The following is a 20,810-nucleotide window of genomic DNA, read 5'->3' as shown; positions in this document are numbered from 1 at the left end:
TAAAAGCTTCGAATTACGAAGAAATTGGCATTAAACTTCACGTGCGGCCAGGTGGGGAAGGGGGGAGGTGTAGGACGACGCTGCTGTTACCCCCGTAACCGCCGCCGGCGCACGCCTTCACGCATTACGGTGGTGTTTGATGGGATGGAAATTAGAAAAGGAGTGTGTAAATATAAACATGTTGGTGGTAGGGTATTTTTTTCTTTACTTTCGCGTCTTGAATCAATTTTCATCTCGGCAGGACACGTCGGAGGCATTCTGGTTTCATTGCACGTCCCCCGTGGCACGCACATGTGTTTTTTCGTGTGTGAGCCAGCTCCGGCCCGAAGTTCGCGTACAGTTTTAGAATGTGCTCTACATAAATTAATGAGTGTGTAAAGGTTTGTTCGTTTTTTTTTGTGCGATGCGAATCAGTGAAGAGATTATTAATCACACCTAAACGTGTTTTCTTTCATACTAAATGCGGATATTTTTAGTCCATCCCGTGTAACCACAGTTTATTATCCTTTCTTCCTCGACGCTTGTGACGACAGCCTGTGTAGGCAGTGTGAGTGTTCACCGTCCGCTCGGCGCGGCAATGGTACAGTCTTGTGGAAATAGTTCCCGTAGCGCTATGCGTCAATCGCTTCCGAATAAAGTGTAAAGTGAATCCATCTGCAGTGTGTACAGTGGTGGTGTGGCCCCGCGCCGGGTAGTGAAAGAAAGAAAAAAAACAACCATCCTACTAGCTATCGGAGTAGATCACACAAGGTCCCGCCCCGGTTGCTAGTGTGCGATATCGGTGCGAGTGTCGATTTCGAGATATGGCATTAACCCGGCCACGGTGCGCCAGCCGGTGGAATGGATTCGGTGTTAGCAGCAGTTAGCGGCCGCAGTCCAAACGAACCAGTTGCAAGATAACCGACGCGCTAAGGTGTGGCGATAGTGCGTTCCGAATTCCCCTAATTTTTCGACACACGACATCGATCTCTTCTCTCCCTTAGCGGTTCCCCGAGGTGCCAAAGAATGGTTTTACAATAAACACCGTCCTCTAGCGGGCCCCAGATAAGAGTGTTGGGGGCTGACAAAGGCCGCAGTGGTTGGTCCAGAAGTGTTAGAAGTGGCAGTGAATCGAGTGAAGGAAAAGTTGTAAGCGCTCCCAAACCAAAATAAACGTGCATTCTACACCGACGTCGACGTTCTGAAAGCTGTCGACGAAGCGGTCGACAAAGTTGATCCGTGCTCGGTTTAACCTGTGGAGTGTGTGTGTGAGAGTTCGTGCCGCGACTTTACCGTTACCGTTGGCACCATTTGGTTGCAGCCTACATCGAGTGTAAACAACGCCCGGCCGCGTGTTTCGCGTGCGTTCCGTGACGTGTGGCCGACCGACATCGCACATCGAGTTCCCCGTTGGAACCCGCATCAACACCGGAGCAAACCCGCAGCCGCACACCCGTACGACGTGGCCGAGAACCGCTCCCACCCAACGCCCGGTCCGTCGCCGTAACGATCGAGGAACCCGACCCACCCCGAACAGGCGCCGTCGCTCAACTCCGCGCGTTTCGCCGGCGTTAAAGTAACCTTACCGACGCATCTCCCACCCCCCCTGCAGTACGGCTTCCGGGTGCAAAACGGACAAGTGGAGATTTTTTTCCCCGAGAACCAGCACCGTACCTAGCTTTGGCACTCATAAGGCACCCCCACCTACACCTTGTGCTGCTAAGAACGGAAAGAAAAGTAAAAGGCTCACGCGCGCGTTAGAAACAAATTGAAGAAAAAAAAGGATTGATTTTGATTTTTCCTTCCGTTTGGCGTTTAGTTTGATTCAACAGCGCCCGCGTTTGCCAGCAATCAAGTAGAAAGCAGCGTGTAGTTTTGTGTTTTTGGTTGATTTGTCGAAGGCTTTAGTGGTTTTTTGGTTTTCCTTTGTTTTGGTTTTGAATTTTGCTCAGTCCCTCTGTTCGAGCTTCTTCGTCTGCTCTCGTCTGCAGTATAGTAGGCTATTGCTAAAGTGTGTGGTTTCCGAAACTCTGTATGTATACTTCCGCTACGAAACGCCGCGACGCAAACACGCCATCTTAGTAGTAGCTGCCAAACCGATCAGAGCCAGTAGTAGTGTAACATCTAGGCAGGCTTCGCCAGAAAACGTAGCTTTGTCGCTTGTGTCACTAAAACCAACGTCATTGCGAGCAGGTGCACGTGGCCCCGTCGCTAATCCTGCCCAAGCAAGCGTGCGCAGTAGAGTAGAGCAGCAGCAGCAGCAGTAGCAGCCACTCCCGACGGCAACAAAGCATTAGCCGGCAACGGACCATCTCAAAGCGCCAGGCGCCTACTAAAACACAAACCCACAGCAAAGTAGTGTTTCCCTGTCAACAGCACCAGCACCAGCACCAACACCACCGACCGATCAGTCGATCGATTGATTTGTCGCCGAAATTTGCAAACACCGCACGTACTCCTCGCCACAGGACTAGCCCTCCCCTCTTCAAACGGATCCTAGCAGCCCAGATACGGCGCAAGTAACGTTACCAACGAACGCAAAGCGAAAACTAAACCCCACACGAACACTAACGAACCCACGGAGCACTGTGTAGAGTAGCGCCAGGACCTCGCTAGACACAGGGCGCGCGCGTTCCGCAGCGTTGACCTCCCCAGACACCGTACCCAAAAGCGTATTGAGCGTAGCTAACGAGAATCCTGGAATTGGATAAATATTTATATATATTCGCCAGGCCGGCCAAAGATCACCGGGTGTTTCCCACAAGCACACACCCACTCATACATTCGACGTTCCGCTACTTCGTCCACGGTAGCCTAACCAATAGCCCATACCCATTGGCAGCGTGACTGCTCCGTGACAGTTACCCTCTAACAAGTGCACGATCCTCCCTGTCATACCCGACACACCACGCCATCAGTAAATAGTCCAACAGCCCACTTCACAACGCAAGTAGATTTGACACTAAAAACGCTAGAAGCCAAAAGTAGAACAAAAAACGAAACAATCAAGGCAAATTAAGGCCGCAATAATATCGATCATCACAATTTTGAAACGCTTTAGAGAACAAAATTTGCACCATTCTCCATCATCTGCATAAACGAGAAACCATCCCCAAAGTAAATCATAATGGCGTCGACAACGAATTTCCGACTGAAACTGGCAATGGGCACGTTCGTCCTCCTATCAGTCGCGTTATCAATGACAACAGCTTCCGTAACCAACGGTGCGTCTTCACCGTCCAATAGATCGATTCACTCCGCTGGACAACACGCGGATACCAAGTGTCAAGATGGGCTATTACTGCCGGTCTGGCAGCCGGAGGACAATCTGACCACCGGTGACCGCATTGCGCGCGGTCTCGTGTACTTCTTCTCACTGCTGTACCTATTCATCGGTGTGTCGATCGTGAGCGATCGTTTTATGGCCGCTATTGAAGTTATAACCTCGAAGGAAAAGGAGGTCCGCGTGAAGAAACCGGGCGGCGAAGAGCAGATCGTCGTCGTCCGCGTTTGGAACGAAACGGTCGCCAACCTGACGTTGATGGCGCTCGGGTCCAGCGCGCCGGAGATTCTGTTGTCGATCATCGAAATCGTGGCGAAAAATTTCAAAGCCGGTGATCTGGGTCCCGGCACGATCGTCGGTTCGGCCGCCTACAATCTCTTCGTTATCATGGCAATTTGCGTTCTGGTTATACCGGATGGGGAGGTGCGCAAGATCAAGCATCTGCGTGTGTTTTTCGTCACCGCCACCTGGTCGGTGTTTGCGTACATCTGGCTCTATCTGATCCTCGCGCAGATCACGCCCGGCCGCGTCGACATGTGGGAGGGCTTCCTTACCTTCCTGTTCTTCCCGGCGACGGTGGTGACGGCGTACATCGCCGACCGGCGCCTGCTGGTGTACAAGTACATCAGCAAGCAGTACCGCATGAACAAGCGGGGCGTGATCGTGCAGGTCGAGGCGGAGTCGGCACTCGAGATGGATAATCGGGACGACCGATTGAATACTATCGATGAGAACGGCGGCGTCACCGAGGAGGTGCGCGATTTCGAGGAGAGTCGCCGCGAGTACATCTCCACGCTGCGCGACCTGCGCAAGAAGTATCCCCAGCACGACCTCGAGCAGCTCGAGATCATGGCGCAGGAGCAGCTGATGAACAAGGGACCCAAATCACGCGCCTTCTACCGCGTCCAGGCCACGCGCAAGATGATGGGTAGTGGTAACATTATGAGAAAAATCTCCGAGCGAGCCCAGTCCGATCTGAGCGAGGTGAAGGCGGAACTGCAGCGCGTCGACGTCGAGGAAACGATCGCGGAGGACGCCGCCTGTCGGGTGTTCTTCGAGCCGGGCCACTACACGGTGATGGAGTCGGTCGGCGAGTTCGAGGTGCGCGTCGTGCGCCGCGGCGACCTGGGATGCTCGGTGACGGTCGACTTCGAGACGGAGGACGGGTCGGCCGAGGCCGGCTCGGACTACATCGGCAAGAAGGGCACGCTCACGTTCCTGCCCGGCGTGGCCGAGCAGCGCTTCCAGATCCAGGTGATCGACGACGACGTGTTCGAGCAGGACGAGCACTTCTACATCAAGCTGAGCAATCCGTCGGAACCGGCGTGCCTCGCCACGCCCAAGATTGCCACCGTCATGATCCTGGACGACGATCACAGCGGTATCTTTGCGCTCACGAGCAAAGATCACGAGCTGGTCGAATCGGTCGGCACGTACGAGCTGAAGGTGCAGCGGTACAGCGGTGCCCGCGGTAAGGTCCGCGTCCCCTTCTGGACCGAGGACGGCACGGCCAAGGCGGGCAAGGACTACGAGGCCCAGAGTGGCGAGCTAATCTTCGAGAACAACGAAATCATGTAAGTAAACCAATAACACTAGAGTTGTGTAAATCTGATTCTGATTCACGAACCGGAATTATTCTTTGCATCGGCTAAGAGATTCATGAATGTTTTAATGAGAGATAAAACTCTTCATTTTTCGTACATCGCCATTACTAAAAAAAAAACATTCGGTATTTTGGTTAGAAAAAGATCTGGGGATGAAAAAGAGGAAGAAGTCAAGTTTGGACACATTATACCAGTATTTTCCCATAAAATTGGTAAAATCTACGACGATATCAAATGTGAGGTCAATTACGCGTATAGCTCTTCCTGTAACGAAATATAAGGAGCTACTGCGTAAAAACTCTGAATTATTGTTTTTTTTTTTCAAATTCTGAACAATGTTACGAATTATCCAATCGGTTCTCTTAGAGTTCGGAAAATCTGTTTTCCTCGGGGTCAAAACAGATGCCAGGAGATCTGGTTTGGACTGACACGAAATTTCTATGCATTTCGACATTGACTGCTGATTGTCAGACATTTCCTAGATGAAAAAAGAGGATATTTAAATAGCAAATTAAGCATTTAATCTGTCTTATTTAACAATGATAAAAGTGACCAGCGGTTTATGAAATATTTTACAGATTGTTTAAATCCTCAAAAACAAAAACATTTGATATTCTTAGTTATTTTCATTTTGGATAACTTTAGACATCTTTGTTCACGCGTTGATCGATGAGACTAAGATTACATTCGAACATGGTTAGTGATGATACTTATGACCTCAGAAAATGCGGTGCACCCTTTTGTTTCGTTCATCATGGTCAGCGGTTCAGCTGGTAATCCCATGTTCCAGTTTCAGTTATCGTTCCTACCGCAAAGTTCGTGCTTGGTGTCGCACACCACCGATAATGAGCGATGGCCACAATCGCATAAAAATGCCGCATCCAGATAACGCCGACCTTCCGTCCGCGATTTCCTGTCAATGGTGCATTGGTGCGGTAACATTGTTTCTTTTCGAATGCCCTCTTATCGGATGCGTAACTGCTGGGACCGCATGCGTTAGAAGGTGTTCTCGTGTCTTCTGCTCCTAGCGCTAAGCGGTTCCTTATCGCCAGGTGTTTGTGTGTGTTCGCCGGCCGTCCGCAAGGTAAATCGATTCGTCCGCTTGCTGGGACAACCGCGGGCCGTTGCTGTCAAACGAAGCGTTCGACTTTCGTCGGTTGATAAAAATAACAAAGTCCCGGCGCTAAATATAGGACGGCGGCGAGGGCAAGCCAGCTGACGGGGAGGGGGGGAAGGGCACGCGCGCGCGGCTGGCGTTTGGCGAAATTCATTGAACATTCCATTCATCCGAAGTCCAAGGTGCTCCCACACTCGGACCGGGCGTAACGAGTGGGTGGTTGACGCTGTTAAAAATGTATACATCCTGCCTTATTTGTCGGGCGAGGTATGTTGGTAGACTTGTTTGGTTTTTTTCTTTTTGTTTCTGTCGTTAATGAGCGCGATATCGTTGCGATATTTAACGCGGTTGACCTTCGAGGGAGGCAAACTAACGGTAACGATGAGCTCAGATCAATGGATTCCCGGGGCCGGGATCGAATGGTTTACCAACTGAGTCCTAGGTGGCAAGGGGATATTCCACGGACAAGGCTGGACTTTGCCTTCGCCAGAGGTCATTTATGTTTGCGCGGCTGACCAAGTTGTTGTTTGCCGCGGAATCGGTCCGATTGGACGGTGTTTACCCGACCCCGGGGTTGGATAGAGCGGAAAAAGAATAACCGGTACGTACGTCGAGAAACGTCACACAGCTGCGGTCGATCATATTCCAAAAAAAAAACCTGTCAACAAACGTTACCAACAGGGGGAGACCGACCGCACACATGCACCGAATCCGTAGCGGTCAGATCAAATTGTTGTACGGTCTGATGTTGGCTTCCCTGTTCCGGCCGGAAACCCGATCCCACCCACCCACAGGGGCACCTATGTTTGCCGCGGAACTAGGACTTCCTCGGTGGCCGCCCGGTCCCGCTAGCATCCTTCCTGTAGTTGGTGTATTTCTCCGAAACGAGACAGAAGGGAAACATGAAACACCAAAGGAAACCCGCGCACCCGAATGTCTTACCCCATTACGTCAAAGGGTAATTTATGCGAGGTCGATACGCTCGCTGGTTTCCGCACGGTCGTTACGCGGGCCTCAACGAACCACCAGCCTCGTTCTACTCCAGACCGTCATGTGGTCAAGGTGCGCGGATCATGGGTACGAACGGGAGGAAAACTGGGCAAAAATGCAGACACACCAACAACCCGCAACCCGCTACACACCGACGTACACATGGGCGAATTGTCGCGCTTGTAAATATTGACGTGACAGCGTAATCAATTGTAACGAACTGACAGGGCCCGGATTACACTCTTCCGACTGGCGGGAAGCACTAGTGTCCTACCTCACTCTTACATAATGCAGGCGGGTCGACGAAGGTACCTGCGGAAAGTAGGGCCATTTAGGCGATTTGTTCGCTCTTCGGCGTTCGAGTGGAACTAATTCAATTTGATAAAAATAAAGTATAATTATGCTGTTTGAAAGAACGTACTGAGGGGCTGGTTGCTAAAAGTGTCTCGTTCCGAATTGTATAATTGTACAACACGAATCAAGAACTAGGAAGTTAGGCAAGTTCAGAATATCGGGTGACAGAATCCTTCTAAAAATATGTTACTCTTTTTGTACAAGTCTGATCTTTGGTCCGAGATGAATTATTTTATAAAGAACAACATAACATAACCCACTATTATCACGAAAACCAAGGTGCCTAAGCTGCTTTATGGGACATTTATTCCATCACATACATTTATGCTGCCACTCACTGTAGGCCCTCCTTGTGTGGGCGCCCCTCTGCCTTGCGCATGAAATGTAATATTCGATAAGTGATCATTAAACAATCGCATCGAAAGATACAACGCCACACACACGCCCTCGTACTAGTCTATTTGGCCATCGAGTGGCCGAGGGCAGCATCATGGTTTATTCATTGACCGTTTCGATCGCACGACCGCGTCACGAGAGATGGCCATTTAGTGGAGATTATGGGTGGAGCCTTAGTGCAAACATTTCGCCAACAAAAGGAAGTGGAAGGAAGATTGGGGAAGCAGAGCTAGCGGACTGGAATTCATATATTCAAGGATGAACGAGGATGTTTGGCCATGTTAGGCGTAACAAAGAAAAGTTCAAGATGAGAGTGAAAGTGAGAAAGAAAGAGAATGACACTAATCAATCGCAATATTGTTTTTTTGGTCAGGAATTTGTCAGGATTTTAAATATTAAAAAGCATCAAGTGTTTGCTATGAAGAACCATTGTTTGGGTTTATTTACTTTCTGGATTTTCCAAATAACGCAATTTAATATTTAATTTCATTATCTACACTAGAATGTATTACTTTGGAATCTTGCCAAAAGTTTCAAGATGCTATAATTTTGTCATTTTTGAAATATTTTAAACCTATAAACGGCTATTTTTTATATATTTATTGGCTATTTTTATTCGTTTTTTAATTTTTTACACACCTCTGCATAATTCTGCTAGCTTGCATTTGGATGCTAGTGTTAAGAGCATCTTTTTAACTAGTGCCATCAAAACATCATTTTCAACGCGATCCATATCAAAACTAATACTATCAAAGGATATGTCTTGCATTTTTTTTTGCAAACGAAGAACGGTGTTAAAGAGACGATAGAAAAAAAGAACCAATAGTTCAGCAGAAACAGTTAACATTTACCATTCGTCAGCCTTTTGAGAACTAACCACATCTCGCACAGAAGAAAAATTATCGAGCATAAAAAATGTATGTCTAACACGAATAATAGCGTCACCCATGTATGGTGACGTGGTACCGAACGTGTTAGTAGCAGTCCATTTTTCCGTCACGCCGTGAAGAAAAAGAGAGAGGAGAAGGAAAAGAAGAACGTTTTTCCTAGAAGTATCTATGGATCATAACTTTTTCTATGCACTATAACATGTCTTGTAGTATTTGAAGCTTCAAAAATGTATATTCTTACTCAAATATTTACCAACTACGCAAGTGGCTGTGTTTTACCATCATATGCTTTCTCCTTTTGAAAATTTCACCTACGATGTACACAATGTATACCTCATACTTCCATAAAAAAAATCCATATATTCAGGGTACAATGTCCATCTGATTAAGATGAATACTTTTCGCTCCACACACAAACACATCTAGCGGTATTTGACCATTCAATCAGTCACCTCATCCATTCACTTTCCTCGCTCCTAGACGTTTGGAGCAACTGTCACACATAGCCCGACCGGTTCCAAATGTCCTAGAGGCTCGCAAAGGTCCCTGGATGCCGGAAAACTTTTCGTACTCCCTCGTCCTCGATGCAGTGCGCTTTTGCCCCCGCTGCGACAAGGGGAAATATTTGGGCCACCTAACTACACCGGGGACGGGTGAACTCCTCCCGGGACAGGAAGTCACCGTGGAAAACGTTCGAGGATGGCTGGGAAGAGGACCAACGAACCCGGGACGCAACGCAGCTCCCGGGAGCGATGGCAGAAAATACCGTTTGACATGTTTCATATTCATTTTTCTTCGTTTGCCCTTCTGGGGGATCATTTTTCTTGCGTCGTCGTCGCGCCGGGATCGCCGACATTTGGCAGCGGGAGCTTTCGGTCGGAGGGGGATAAAGGAAGAAAAAGGAAAGGAAAACGAACCCCTAGCAGGCCAGGTCGTGGGACAGTGTTTCACATTTTACTTTCAGAAGACGTCTCTCGGTTTTTTTTTCTCCCCTTCTTGCGGTAAATATTGTGGATTGCTTACCGTTCCGTGCGTTCCCGGAATCTTACGGGGTCGTCAATGCGTCTCGTCTTCGTTGTGGGGCCCCCGTGTGGTTTTCGTTAGGGCGAACGGTGCGACGGTGTTGGTGACATGGCACTGTAAGGCGCACACCTACCGCGTGTGCCCTCGAGCCGTGGCAGGGAAACAACTTCACTTCAGCTTCAGAAACACGAGCCCTACGAATCGCCACATAGACGAGGCCTGTGTGGGCGCGTTTGGATTTTGTGCGAATCGAAGCGATCGGTGGTCGTGGTATTGGTGTGCCGAATGTGGGTGACCTCCACATGGGCCGGGAGGCCGTCTTAGCGGTAAGGATATCGATCGACATGCTTGAAGCGGCCGTCGTCGTCGTCGTCGTCGTCATGCCGTGAAGAAACAGGCGGTGAAGTTTAATCCGGGCCAAGCCACCAGTATTACGTTTGCTCCCCACATACACACACACGCACACACACACCCAAACACACACCAGTCCACATGGAAGGAAGGGAATGACTGTTTAGGCCCGGGCAAAAGCAACCGGATGAATGGAAGCCCGTAGTAACCCCTGATCCCGATTCCTTTTTTCACATCCCCACTCTTCCCCCCCCCATCTCTTCCCCTCAGTCCAAAATTCTGCGCCACGAACTTTTTACCGACACGCCTGAATGGAAGCGATACATCGGGCGACGACCGACTAATCAGTGATTAAATGAGGTTAGTCCCGGCCGTACAAGATATGCGCCCGCCTTTCTGCGATGGGGATCCGGATGTTGCGGGAGTGTGCGCCTTCGAAAGCGGGAGAGGAACCCTTCAAAATCAATTTGCCACATCCGGCAGGGGATGAAAAACACGGCGTGGATGTGGTTTCCCTTTTTCTCGACCCCCGTGTGCCATAGCCTGGCCGGATCTTGTTGGCAACGTTGGGTGTTTTCCTTCTCCGTTCGCCTCACGGAGGAGGAAATATTTTTTTCCCTGTTCTTTTTGCGAGTTAATATCCGGAGCATCTTTGTGGAGGATGTGAACATCGGACGGTCGCAGGCTGGAGGCGGTAAGAATTGGTGCGAATAAGACGCACCCGCATCCCACGTAGACAAGAAGCTCCAGGATAAAGCGGAACGACTATTACACCTGACAGTGCTAACCGATTGGAAAAACAGAAAATGTTCGCCCCAGTTTCAGTCTTGACCTAACACGGGGTCTGTGTCGCTTGACGCTGATTAAGAACGAAACCAGCGGTACGGTTCTAGTATCAACCGTACCATTCCTCGACATCGTATGCCAGGAGAAGACTATATGAACATTCACGCAAGGAAGGGATGCAATTTAAACGATCAACGACAATTATATTTAAAATGTACAAGATCAAGTACCACCGTTAGCTGGGAGGTTGGGACCACACTTACGTCTAATTACATCCCGTATCCAATTACTTTCGAACAAAGTAAAGTGGCGCTGGGTGAGTGTGTTTATTTGATGATTTTAAATCACCCTCCAATTGGCGAAGGGAGCGCGTTTTCTGGCGAGAAGTTTTCTAATGAGGAATGTAATGAGTTTCATCTAGGAGTAATTTTCCCGTTGCCCGAAATGGAAGTAAAACGATGCCGTCGACAGTTTTTCGGTGAAAGTTTGTGCTCACGGGCAGGGAACAAGAACGACGATGCTCGCTTGCTAGCTTGCCCTGCAAGGTCGACGGTAAAGGTCGCCAGAGTGATTGCCACCGTTTGCCTACCGGATTAGGCACAGCATTTTCTGTGCGCGCACTAACATGGATTGATTAATTAAATTCGCACAAACACCCACTCGAAGGGGAACGGCTTCCATGGTGCGCGGTTACCGTCGAATTAAATGTCCACCCCTCACTCGCACTGCTCCAGCAACCCGCAACGGGAAATTTCCGGTTGTGACTGAACATGCCGAAACTGTTTTCCGGCCTACATCTTCCGTACCCAACCGGCACTCTGAATGTTTCCCGGTTTGAATGGAACGGATCCCCACCCGGCTTGTGGTGAAGGTTTCCAGCACGTTCCATTTTCCATTTTCCGGCTGTGCGAGTGCTTCATCACGTCGGAATCGAATGCCTAAGACATTGTAAAATCAAATGAGCACATTGAATCATGTAACGTCTACGTTTGCCTTTGTCGGTGGGGTTTCATGGTACGGGATTTCAACGGCGTACAAGTGAGCGTGCGCCGGTTTTTGATGCGGTGCGGTTTGGAATCACTCCTCAACGGTTTTTGGCGGTAGTATTAAATTAATTTCATTATAAAATATTCCTACAGAGTGAAAACGCTGGTTCGAGGCACGTACACGTGTTTTAGTGTTAATTTGTTGCATTAGGAGGTAAAATACTGATACCGGTAACGGTTCTTGGTTTACGATGACAGATTTATGGTACTTTCAAGCAGTAAGCTCTGTGTTGTAAATTAAATTAGCGAGAAATCCATGATTTCAAATAGTGCATAAAAATCAAACGTGATTATATTTCAACTGTGAGTTGTCATGTCTTGCTTCAGGGATTCTTTTTTCTTTTAATTTTACTGCCAGTTAGGCTTTTGTTCTACTGTTTACAACATTCCACCCACAAATGTTCCTACAAACCTCCTATTTTTCTGTTTCAAAATGACACCTTTCTTTTTCCTCCATTTGTTGTGTGCCTGTTGTTACGGAGATTTTCATAAATAAACAACTTTGAAGTAACGTTATCTGATTCACTTATCCTTCAGTAGTTTTCCGTGCAACGAATGTTTTCGCGTGCCGCTAACGAGCAAAACCACAGCCGAGCAGAACTGTCCCGATCTAGATACAGGCCCGATTGATTGGGCGTTGTTTTCCTTTTCTTTTCCGTGTTTCATTTTTTTTTCGTTTGCTTCCGAACACAAACAATGTGCGGCCGCAGTTCCAGTCGCTGATAGCACTGGATATTTGCGCTCCGTACGAAAATTATAGTAATTTTCCTACCGGCTTCGATTTATTTTCCTCCCGGCTACACCGGTTGCGGGGTGATTATATTGGAAAAAAAGGACCGGGACTTGGCCCCGGTCAGAAGCCGGGTTAACCATCGTACCGTTTCCGTTCGGGCTATCGATTCATCGTGCAGCGCCATTTCTCCCCCAAACGGTCGAGTGCAGTTCGACGGTTGCGTATAAAAAACAGGACGCATCGGTAGCGGGTGTTTTCCGCCCTAATAGCCCTCGACAGGCGGCATCGTTAGCGATTATGCGATGATCCGGATGGTGGCCGAGGGGTGGAGGGCTGCAAAGGCCGGTGGGCTGGCCAAGTGGCCACTCGCTACTGCGCCCCTGTGGCAGCGAAGTCATTAACCGGGTACCCGTGGTAAAAGTGGAGCAAAAGTGGTTCGAGATAATTATAGACAATGGCCGCCATAACGCGCGCGACCGGAAGGATCTGACTGTAAAGGGAATATTTGTCGCGGTTTTTTTTCTGTTTGTTATACTGCTTTTCCCCTTTTTTTCGGCACATTCAGATTTGTGTCGTTCCATTAGGAGCAACATAAAAATTAATGCAATCATGGGGGAAAAAAGACGTCGTTTCCTGCTTCATGCTATGGGTGTGTGAATAGGAAAACTACTAAACTTAAGGTAGGTCAAGGTCAAGGTAACCCACGGTGGGTCTGAGTATCACGGAACCATTTATGTTGATTCGTGCGTCGTATTTTGTAGTTTTATTTTGCCTCCCGGCGAACACGTTTGACTTCCATTTCGTGTCGGTAGAGGGAAATTTTGGCGTGCATAACGTTCACGTTCGGACCGGTTCAACCGTTTTTTTTCCTTCCATTTTGTTTGGTAGGAACCGATGCAACAGCATCGAGGTTGGAGAGGTTGACGCTTTATCGTTTCGACACGGACACGCGCACGCACACGCCTTTTGGGACTGCGGGTTAATTGCTGTGTCGGGTGAAACAGTTTAAATTTATTCATTTTTCATCAAAATTTAATCCCAACGGACGACAGGGCATCAGCGATAGGCGACGGAAAGCATGGGTAATTTGTTTAGAAACTTGTAATAACTAATACACCTACGTATTTCTGCAGCAAGGTCAAATTGAAGCCCGAGCCAAGCGGTGGATACATTTATTTATTCAACCTGTTTTTTTTTTTTGCATCACCTCACTGGAAAACTGCCACCCTTGGCCATAAAACACTACCCGAAAAGTAATAAAACATGCCACGAACGGTCACCGCAGCAACTGCAACTGCGATGCTCGTTAGGTGGCCACAACGGGCCGGGTAAACCACGACACGGTTCGGTTTCCGTGAGGCAAAAGCCGGCATAAACCAGCCGTGGAAAACCTCCGCAAACAGTGCCAGCCACCTAATGGGTGCAAAAAGACCACCTGAGGTCGCGAGGGGGTGGGGTTCGGATTTAAGGGTCCACCACCAAAACATTACCTGCGGGATGGCGAAGTGATTTTGGTTCACCCCTCCTTCCCTCCTCAACCCCCTTGCGTCAAACGAAGCTCTCATTTTAAAAGTACCTTTACGGCTTTGCATAGCACCGTTTGTGGGATTTTTTGGTTTTTGCTTTAAACCGTTGGCACACGGTACGCGGTGGAACTCAGCGTTGGGCCTTTTTTTGAAGTGATCATTTAATTAACGAGGATTCTAGCGGACGAAACGATTACGCCCGGAACCGCTTCGGTGGCGCCAAACGGCACCAAAGGGACTTGGGAATGCCAGCGAGCTGAAGAGACCACCCGGCTGTGGCAAAGGTCACCATAAAGTTTACGAGGGTCACCTTAACCGCTCACGTAGACCGAGTGGAGTTGGGGTTGGTGGAACAAGTTTATTGTGTCAAATCTAAAGTTTTCACCAGAACGTTTTTTTTTGACGGTAAAATGCGGTGACGTGACAAGTGTGCCTCCTTAGGCATTTGATTTGAATCGTATTATGATTGTTTGTCGTGAGCTTTCAGTACAAATGTAAAACTTTTTCACAACGAGGCACGATTGTTGTAGGGCACAAAACAAATGCGACATGTGTGAATATATTTCTCATGCATGCATTTCATACCTCTATCTGAGAATCTGTAAAAGTGCCTCAGTTTTTACAAACGAAGTACCTCAGTTTTTTTTTCTTTATGGAGTAAACCATTTCTTTCATAGGCATCAAGCGTTGTGCTGCACCCTTCAGTGTTTATACTTTATGAAAAAAATATTTGGAGGAACTTTGAGGCGACACAAAGCCTCGAAAATGAAATGATATAAAATCTATAGCTCCGGTGATTATTTTAAACATGAAAAGTGGAGAAACAATGTTGTAATCATTGGCAAATATCTGTTTGAATTATTGTATTATAATTCTGTTTCTGTTTATTTCGTAAAACTTATGGTATAAATATAAACAAACTTAAACCTGCTTTCACGCCATATAATGGACAAGCTTCAAATTTCAAAATTGTTCAGTTAATAGTACTTCATTGCTAAGCACTCGCAGCCTATGTTACAAACAGGGCCCTAATTTTTTTTTGTAAAATTGGCTACTTTATTTACAAAAATAGTCGATGACCATGACCTATTGCTTACAATGCTAAGTTAATATTTCCTCATTACAGTTCAAGGCTACATTTCAGTATTGTTAAGTCAATCGCAGCATCGTTGTTGCCAACGATGTGGATGACGTAGTTCGCAAATAAGCTTAATATTATTCTCTGCTGCGGAGGTGATATCCGCTCCAACACTGGCACCCGAAGGGACTGGAATGAGCCCTGGAATCCTGGGGCTACACCCTTGATGCATTGCAGCAGCAGGTTCCATGCGACGCTAACACGAGGACACGAGGCGAACTTGTGCTCCAGGGTTTCCCGTGCAGCACAATACATGCAGGCCGCCGAGGATGTCCGACCCATCCTTTCCAGCAGCTCACCATGCGCAATCTTGCCGTTCACAATCATGTACAGTGCGGATCGTTGTTCTGAGCTGAACTTGTTGCCGTGGATGTTTTTCCATACCTTATTCCATTTCGTTGGAGGGAATTGTGCCATAATCTTGGCGTCAGGCAGTCTGCCCACTAGCGTTTTGCGGAGCGCCTTGGTAGACGGCCGCTGCCGCAGGTCTGCAGGAATATAAGCCAGTTGCTGGATGACAGTGCGAAGACATGGATATGTCGTTGGAATCGATGTCAAATTTGGAGGATTCGCAGCGACCAAGATATGTCGGATTCCATACTCGAGAGACTGGTGTTCTGTCAAATACCTGTTGGTGAGCAGTGCAATTGCTTTTATCGCTGGAATATGGAGGTTTAAACCACCTCGATCTCGTGGCAAGGCCAGCTGTTGAAGGGGAACTCGTAGGCCTCCTGAACCGCTCCAGAGGAGAGACCCCACTAGGCTCGTGACCTTGGCTATGTCCACTGCACGGGGACCACAGACCGAGGCCACGTACCACAATTTCGGTAACAGAAAGGCGTTGAGAAGTATCACCTTCTGCACCAAATTGAGGTCTCTCACTCTGTGCAGCCAGACCAGATTCCGGAACTTCTGGATTATTACATCCCAGTTCTGCCCTGCCGCGTCACGTATATTGTTCGTAAATAGTATCCCTAGCAATCGAAGACGTTCCACTGTGTGAAGCCATGGAACATTCATCCGGTTTTCCGTGGTTAATAATCCGATGTCCATGGCCACAGTCTTCTGCACGTTTAATTTGGCTCCTGAGCAGCGACCGAAATCCTCAAAAATCCTTTTTACTCTCTCGATTTTTTCAGTTGATGACAATATCACCGAGATGTCATCAGCGTATGCCACTACTAAGTCTCCAGGTTCGCAGCATATGCTCTCTATTTGACTTATTAAGGGTTGCAAGTACAGGACAAATAGATGCATCGATAACGGATCCCCCTGACGCACAGATCTTCGAATTGGGAAGGCAGGTGACAGCGATCCATTAACTATAATTTGGGAAGAAGCAATCACACACTAATTTCTAAAGTGAAAACTAAAACCAAACATACTAACGATACGGCTTGAAACCGAGCGCTACTAATCGGGTTCGCGAACGGAGCAGTGTTTGTGTGGGTGTGTGTGATGCAGTTTAAAATAATGGCTTAAAAATATTATTAACCCTTGTTAATGGCTTTCCAACCCTCCGGCCAACAACATTTCGAATGGTTTCCAGCAAAACCGACACACATTATTAGTTTGCACGCCGCCAGAGCTAGAAAAGCAAAATCGATTAATTTCCAAGGCAACCGGTTGGGGCTGCGCGGTGTAAGATTTACACACCCAACCACCCACCCGGTAGCCGTTTGGGTGTTTTCTTTGGCACGCTTTGGTAAGCTGGAAAATAGTGCAGGAACTAGTGTGAACCAAAGCAAACTTTGCCTGTTGTTGGAAAGTGGGTGTTAAGTAAAAATAATAACATTCGCTCGCCGGCCGTGTTGGGAGATGGGCTGGAAAATCGGTGGGCATCTGGGATCAATCTTCCGATATGATTTGTACTGCAATCACGTATGTGGTACCTAACATTTGTGCATGAAATATGTTCAGCAGGTTGCAGCGAATAGTGGTGGTTTATTTCCAACCGATGGAAATTTGATGAAGGGATCTTCTTCGTTTAGTGCGTGAGGTTTATGGGGAAAAATGATCAATTATCTATGACAAAGGAATAGGCTTGTAGCATTAAATGGTCGTTAAAAGTCGAGCCTGGAATGGCCCTTCTTTTCCCGGTGATTACCCTTTACAGCACCGATTTCCGTAAAGGTCAGTGATGTGATCGCTTTTCGTCACCGAAAATTGGGAAAGATTCATCTAATTTCGATGCGTCTGACGCGCTTAGGGGGGGGGGGGGTGGATATTTTATTCCTCCCCCTCCATCGATTATCATGCGGCCGGGAAGTAGAAGGGCATTTCAAACCCTTCCAAGCGTACTGATGCAACACCAACCAACCCGGTGTACACGTGTGGCCGCCTTTCAGCCCACCGCAAGGTTACCGCTGACGTTCGGCCGATCGACGATGTCCTCGGGGATGTAACTTTTTCCCGTTCAAGGAAAACACACCGTACCTCAAGAAAACACGGCACGCACCAGGAAAACCCTCCCCTCGGGTCGGGGCTGCACGCCGGAACGGTTCCGTTCTTGAACCAGCCACCTTAATGAGATTATTAACGACTTTGCCAACGAGTGAAGGGAAAAACGCGACCGGATGACGTGCTCGCGTTCGTCAGTTCGCCCCCCCCGGTGGGTGGTTATGCTTCTTTTCTGTTCCTGTCTTGCTACCCCCATCCCAACCGGCGGGCTTCTAGCATTTCCTGGCCCCCGGGTTCGATCTGGCCCGAGTCAGCTCCCATCAACCCATAAAACTGTTTATCAGCTTCGTGTCTCGTGCGAGCGACCCGTTCCGGTTTACATTTCTTTTCCCCGCTCGCGGTGTACCGTGCGTGTACCTTTTTGCACGCCTTTTTTTTTTTGTTTTCGAACCACCACCTTGGCTTTGTTGCTTTCCCGTGCCCGCGGTGTTATAATAAAAGCAAAATTTAATGGTAATAATTGACGACGCCTCCTCCGACACCGGCTTGACGCCGATGACGAAGAAAGGACGACCGATGGCTGAGTCATGTTTAACCAGAGGGCAAGGACCATGGTTGCTCAAGACAGCCACTGAGGTAATCGTGCTAGGTAAGGAGGGGGAGGGGGAGGGGGGGGAGGGGGGGGGATGTTTTGGAAAATTGTTACCAGCGTTTCGTAACGTAAACAAATCCACCCGCCCGAGCACGCAGGTGAAAGTTTACGAAACAAAAGCCATGAATCCGATCAACCGGGTGGCTATTGTGAGGCATGATTCAATGAGTGTTTGCGCGTGTTTTCACCCCCCTTTTTTGTTGTTTCGTTGGAACTCATTACCGTCGAAATGGGGGATGGAAATGAGATCACCTTCGGCTTCGGCAATAGATCATCCGCGTGGTCGAGATCGGAATGCAAATATTGGGAAAAGAAAAGAAACCGTTTGCGAGAAACGGGTTTGGGGTTTCCTTTCGGTGGAGTCCTTTCGCGCCCAACGCATGACGCAAGCTGAAGCAAGTGCGGTGGAGTTTTCTTTCCGCACTCGATATACCCCCACAGCGCCCGGTAATGGATGAGCAAGTTTTCAAGTATGTGTTTCAAAAATGTGTGTAGGAGTTTATGGTTTTAGGTTTGTTTTTCGTTTTTTCTTTCCGTTGTACAATGGGGATAAAACAAATGATCACAAATGAGGAATGATTTGCTAAGTGTTTCTCAAGCGTCATGACTTATATTTTGTTCATGGGTGGGCAGCAAATGAGGGCAATTTAAATTTTTTCTCGAGACACTTTTCTTACGATATTTATGTCAAGTAGTACGGGAGCATTAGAATATCTGTTTTTCATTGAGATTCATTTTTTAGCTTCATCAATTTCATCTGACAAAATGAATTATGAATTGAATAATAAATTAAAAATTGATCTCGAGTTTTTAATTAAACGACTACAAATAATACTATACTTATAATCAACTTGCTAAAAATTTTTAGCCAAATTAAAATCAAATTATGGTTGTCCCTATTTTTATTTTCTATGTATGGTATTCAATTTAGTTCTTTTCATAATGTTTTTTCGGTTTCGTCATATATCGAGGATTATTTTTGTTAATCCGACCCTATTGAACTGTTTAACTCGAAACATTTTCCCCTCCAAAACCTCACCGGCCTTACGGGTCACTGTAGTTTGAGCTGATGAGGTGTGAAATCAAAGCACCTTTCGCTCGACATGCCACAGAACGAATTAATGATCCGAGTTCCGATCGATCCAGGCCCCTTTTCCACCCACTCCGCCCTTTCACCGTCCGGTCTGCTCGTTTGTCTTGTGAGGGAAACGTGACCCGTCACGACGGTACGCACCGATATTGGCAATAAACGAGTCCTTTTGCCGGCCTTCGGCGTTTGCCTTCGCCTGCTAATGGTTTTGCTGCCGAAAACGCTTCGTCACACATTTTCCACGGCAACGCAACGAATCGCTTTGGGTGACGCCACCCCGAACGCGATTGGGTGCTGCGTGAAATGTCGAAAACGTGGAATGGTGTAGGTTTTTTCCTTCCCCCCCTTGCTGGTGCGTGTCAGTCTATATGAAAGTTCTATGCCTTTTCGAAGCACCTGTTGGTGTACCTTCGTTGTTTTTTTTGTGCCGAATGAAGTCTTGTCACAAAAAAAAAAAAAAATAAAAAAAACTCTATGAGTCGACTAAACACTTCTTTGAAAAAGCCCAATATTGGTAATGGGATCCGGAAAAAATCCCGGAAACGTCTCGTCGTTGACGCACCTTCGAAATCGTTCCACGCTGATGATGGGCGTAAAGACTGGTGCGTTCATGATATCCCATCGAAAAGGATGGCTCAAACATCGTTTCTGTGGATATTCGCCGACCGGGTAATCTTTGCCAGCGAAACCGGTACACTTCGCTCCGACAACCAATGATCCCATCAATGGGAAAATCCTGATCGTCAGAAGGGTAGACAATCCATTGGGGAAAACGGAATTAAACTGCTGCCGATGAGCTTCTTGAGAGACAATAAAATTCAATAGCATTCGAAGCTCGCAATAACGTACTGCCGGCTGAATCGTATCGTGCCAGTAGCTGCCAGCTAACTCACGTCTATTCGTTTTCCTTGTTTTTCTTTTCAGGTAAGTTTTGCTCCCTTGAAGACGTCCCTTTGCTTTTCACGTGCATCATCATCCGGGCACGATTGCGCTATCGAAGGAACGGTTCCATCGAACGGTAAATTACACCCCACCCCGGCTCGGGTCCACCACCTTCTCCAGCGTCGTGCACGTTGCCTTGTAAATATCGTTTAGGTTATTAAATTGGATTTAAATCGATTTTCAAACTCCTGTCAACTCCACGGTATGGTACGGTTCGGATTGTTCATTTCCTACAAGTGCCCTCCCGAGCACTGGGCAAGTAATGGATTCGATCGATGGCCGTACAAAAGGCCCACTAGCTTCCGGAGGAGCATCGAAGCTGGGCCTCTTTGAAAACAGAGTTGACAGCAATCTTTGAATAATTTCAATGCGGTTGCTGAAATCGGTTCATCCTATTTTGCCAACAATGAATGTTGACTTCACCACAATGGGACATGTTTCCGTGCAAATTCAGTTCTCTAGGTTTGATTCAAATGTTCAACATGCTCAAACCTAACATGAATTATTGTA

At 47.7% G+C, this 20,810-nt stretch overlaps 1 protein-coding gene across 1 annotated transcript in view; it reads left to right on the top strand.

The window, feature by feature from the left end:
• The first annotated feature begins 3,106 nt into the window (after nt 1–3,106).
• Nucleotides 3,107–20,810, top strand: part of LOC131289090 (sodium/calcium exchanger 1) — a 128,469-nt gene continuing 110,765 nt past the window's right edge. The window contains exon 1 of the mRNA XM_058318290.1: nt 3,107–4,836. Within this exon, the coding sequence (XP_058174273.1) occupies nt 3,107–4,836 (1,730 nt within the window). The remainder of the gene's footprint in view (nt 4,837–20,810) is intronic.

The sequence above is a fragment of the Anopheles ziemanni genome, chromosome 3, assembly GCF_943734765.1.
Source record: "Anopheles ziemanni chromosome 3, idAnoZiCoDA_A2_x.2, whole genome shotgun sequence".
Taxonomy (NCBI): domain Eukaryota; kingdom Metazoa; phylum Arthropoda; class Insecta; order Diptera; family Culicidae; genus Anopheles; species Anopheles ziemanni.
The sequence above is the reverse complement of the archived record's forward strand: the minus strand, read 5'-3'. Positions and strand labels throughout refer to the sequence as shown.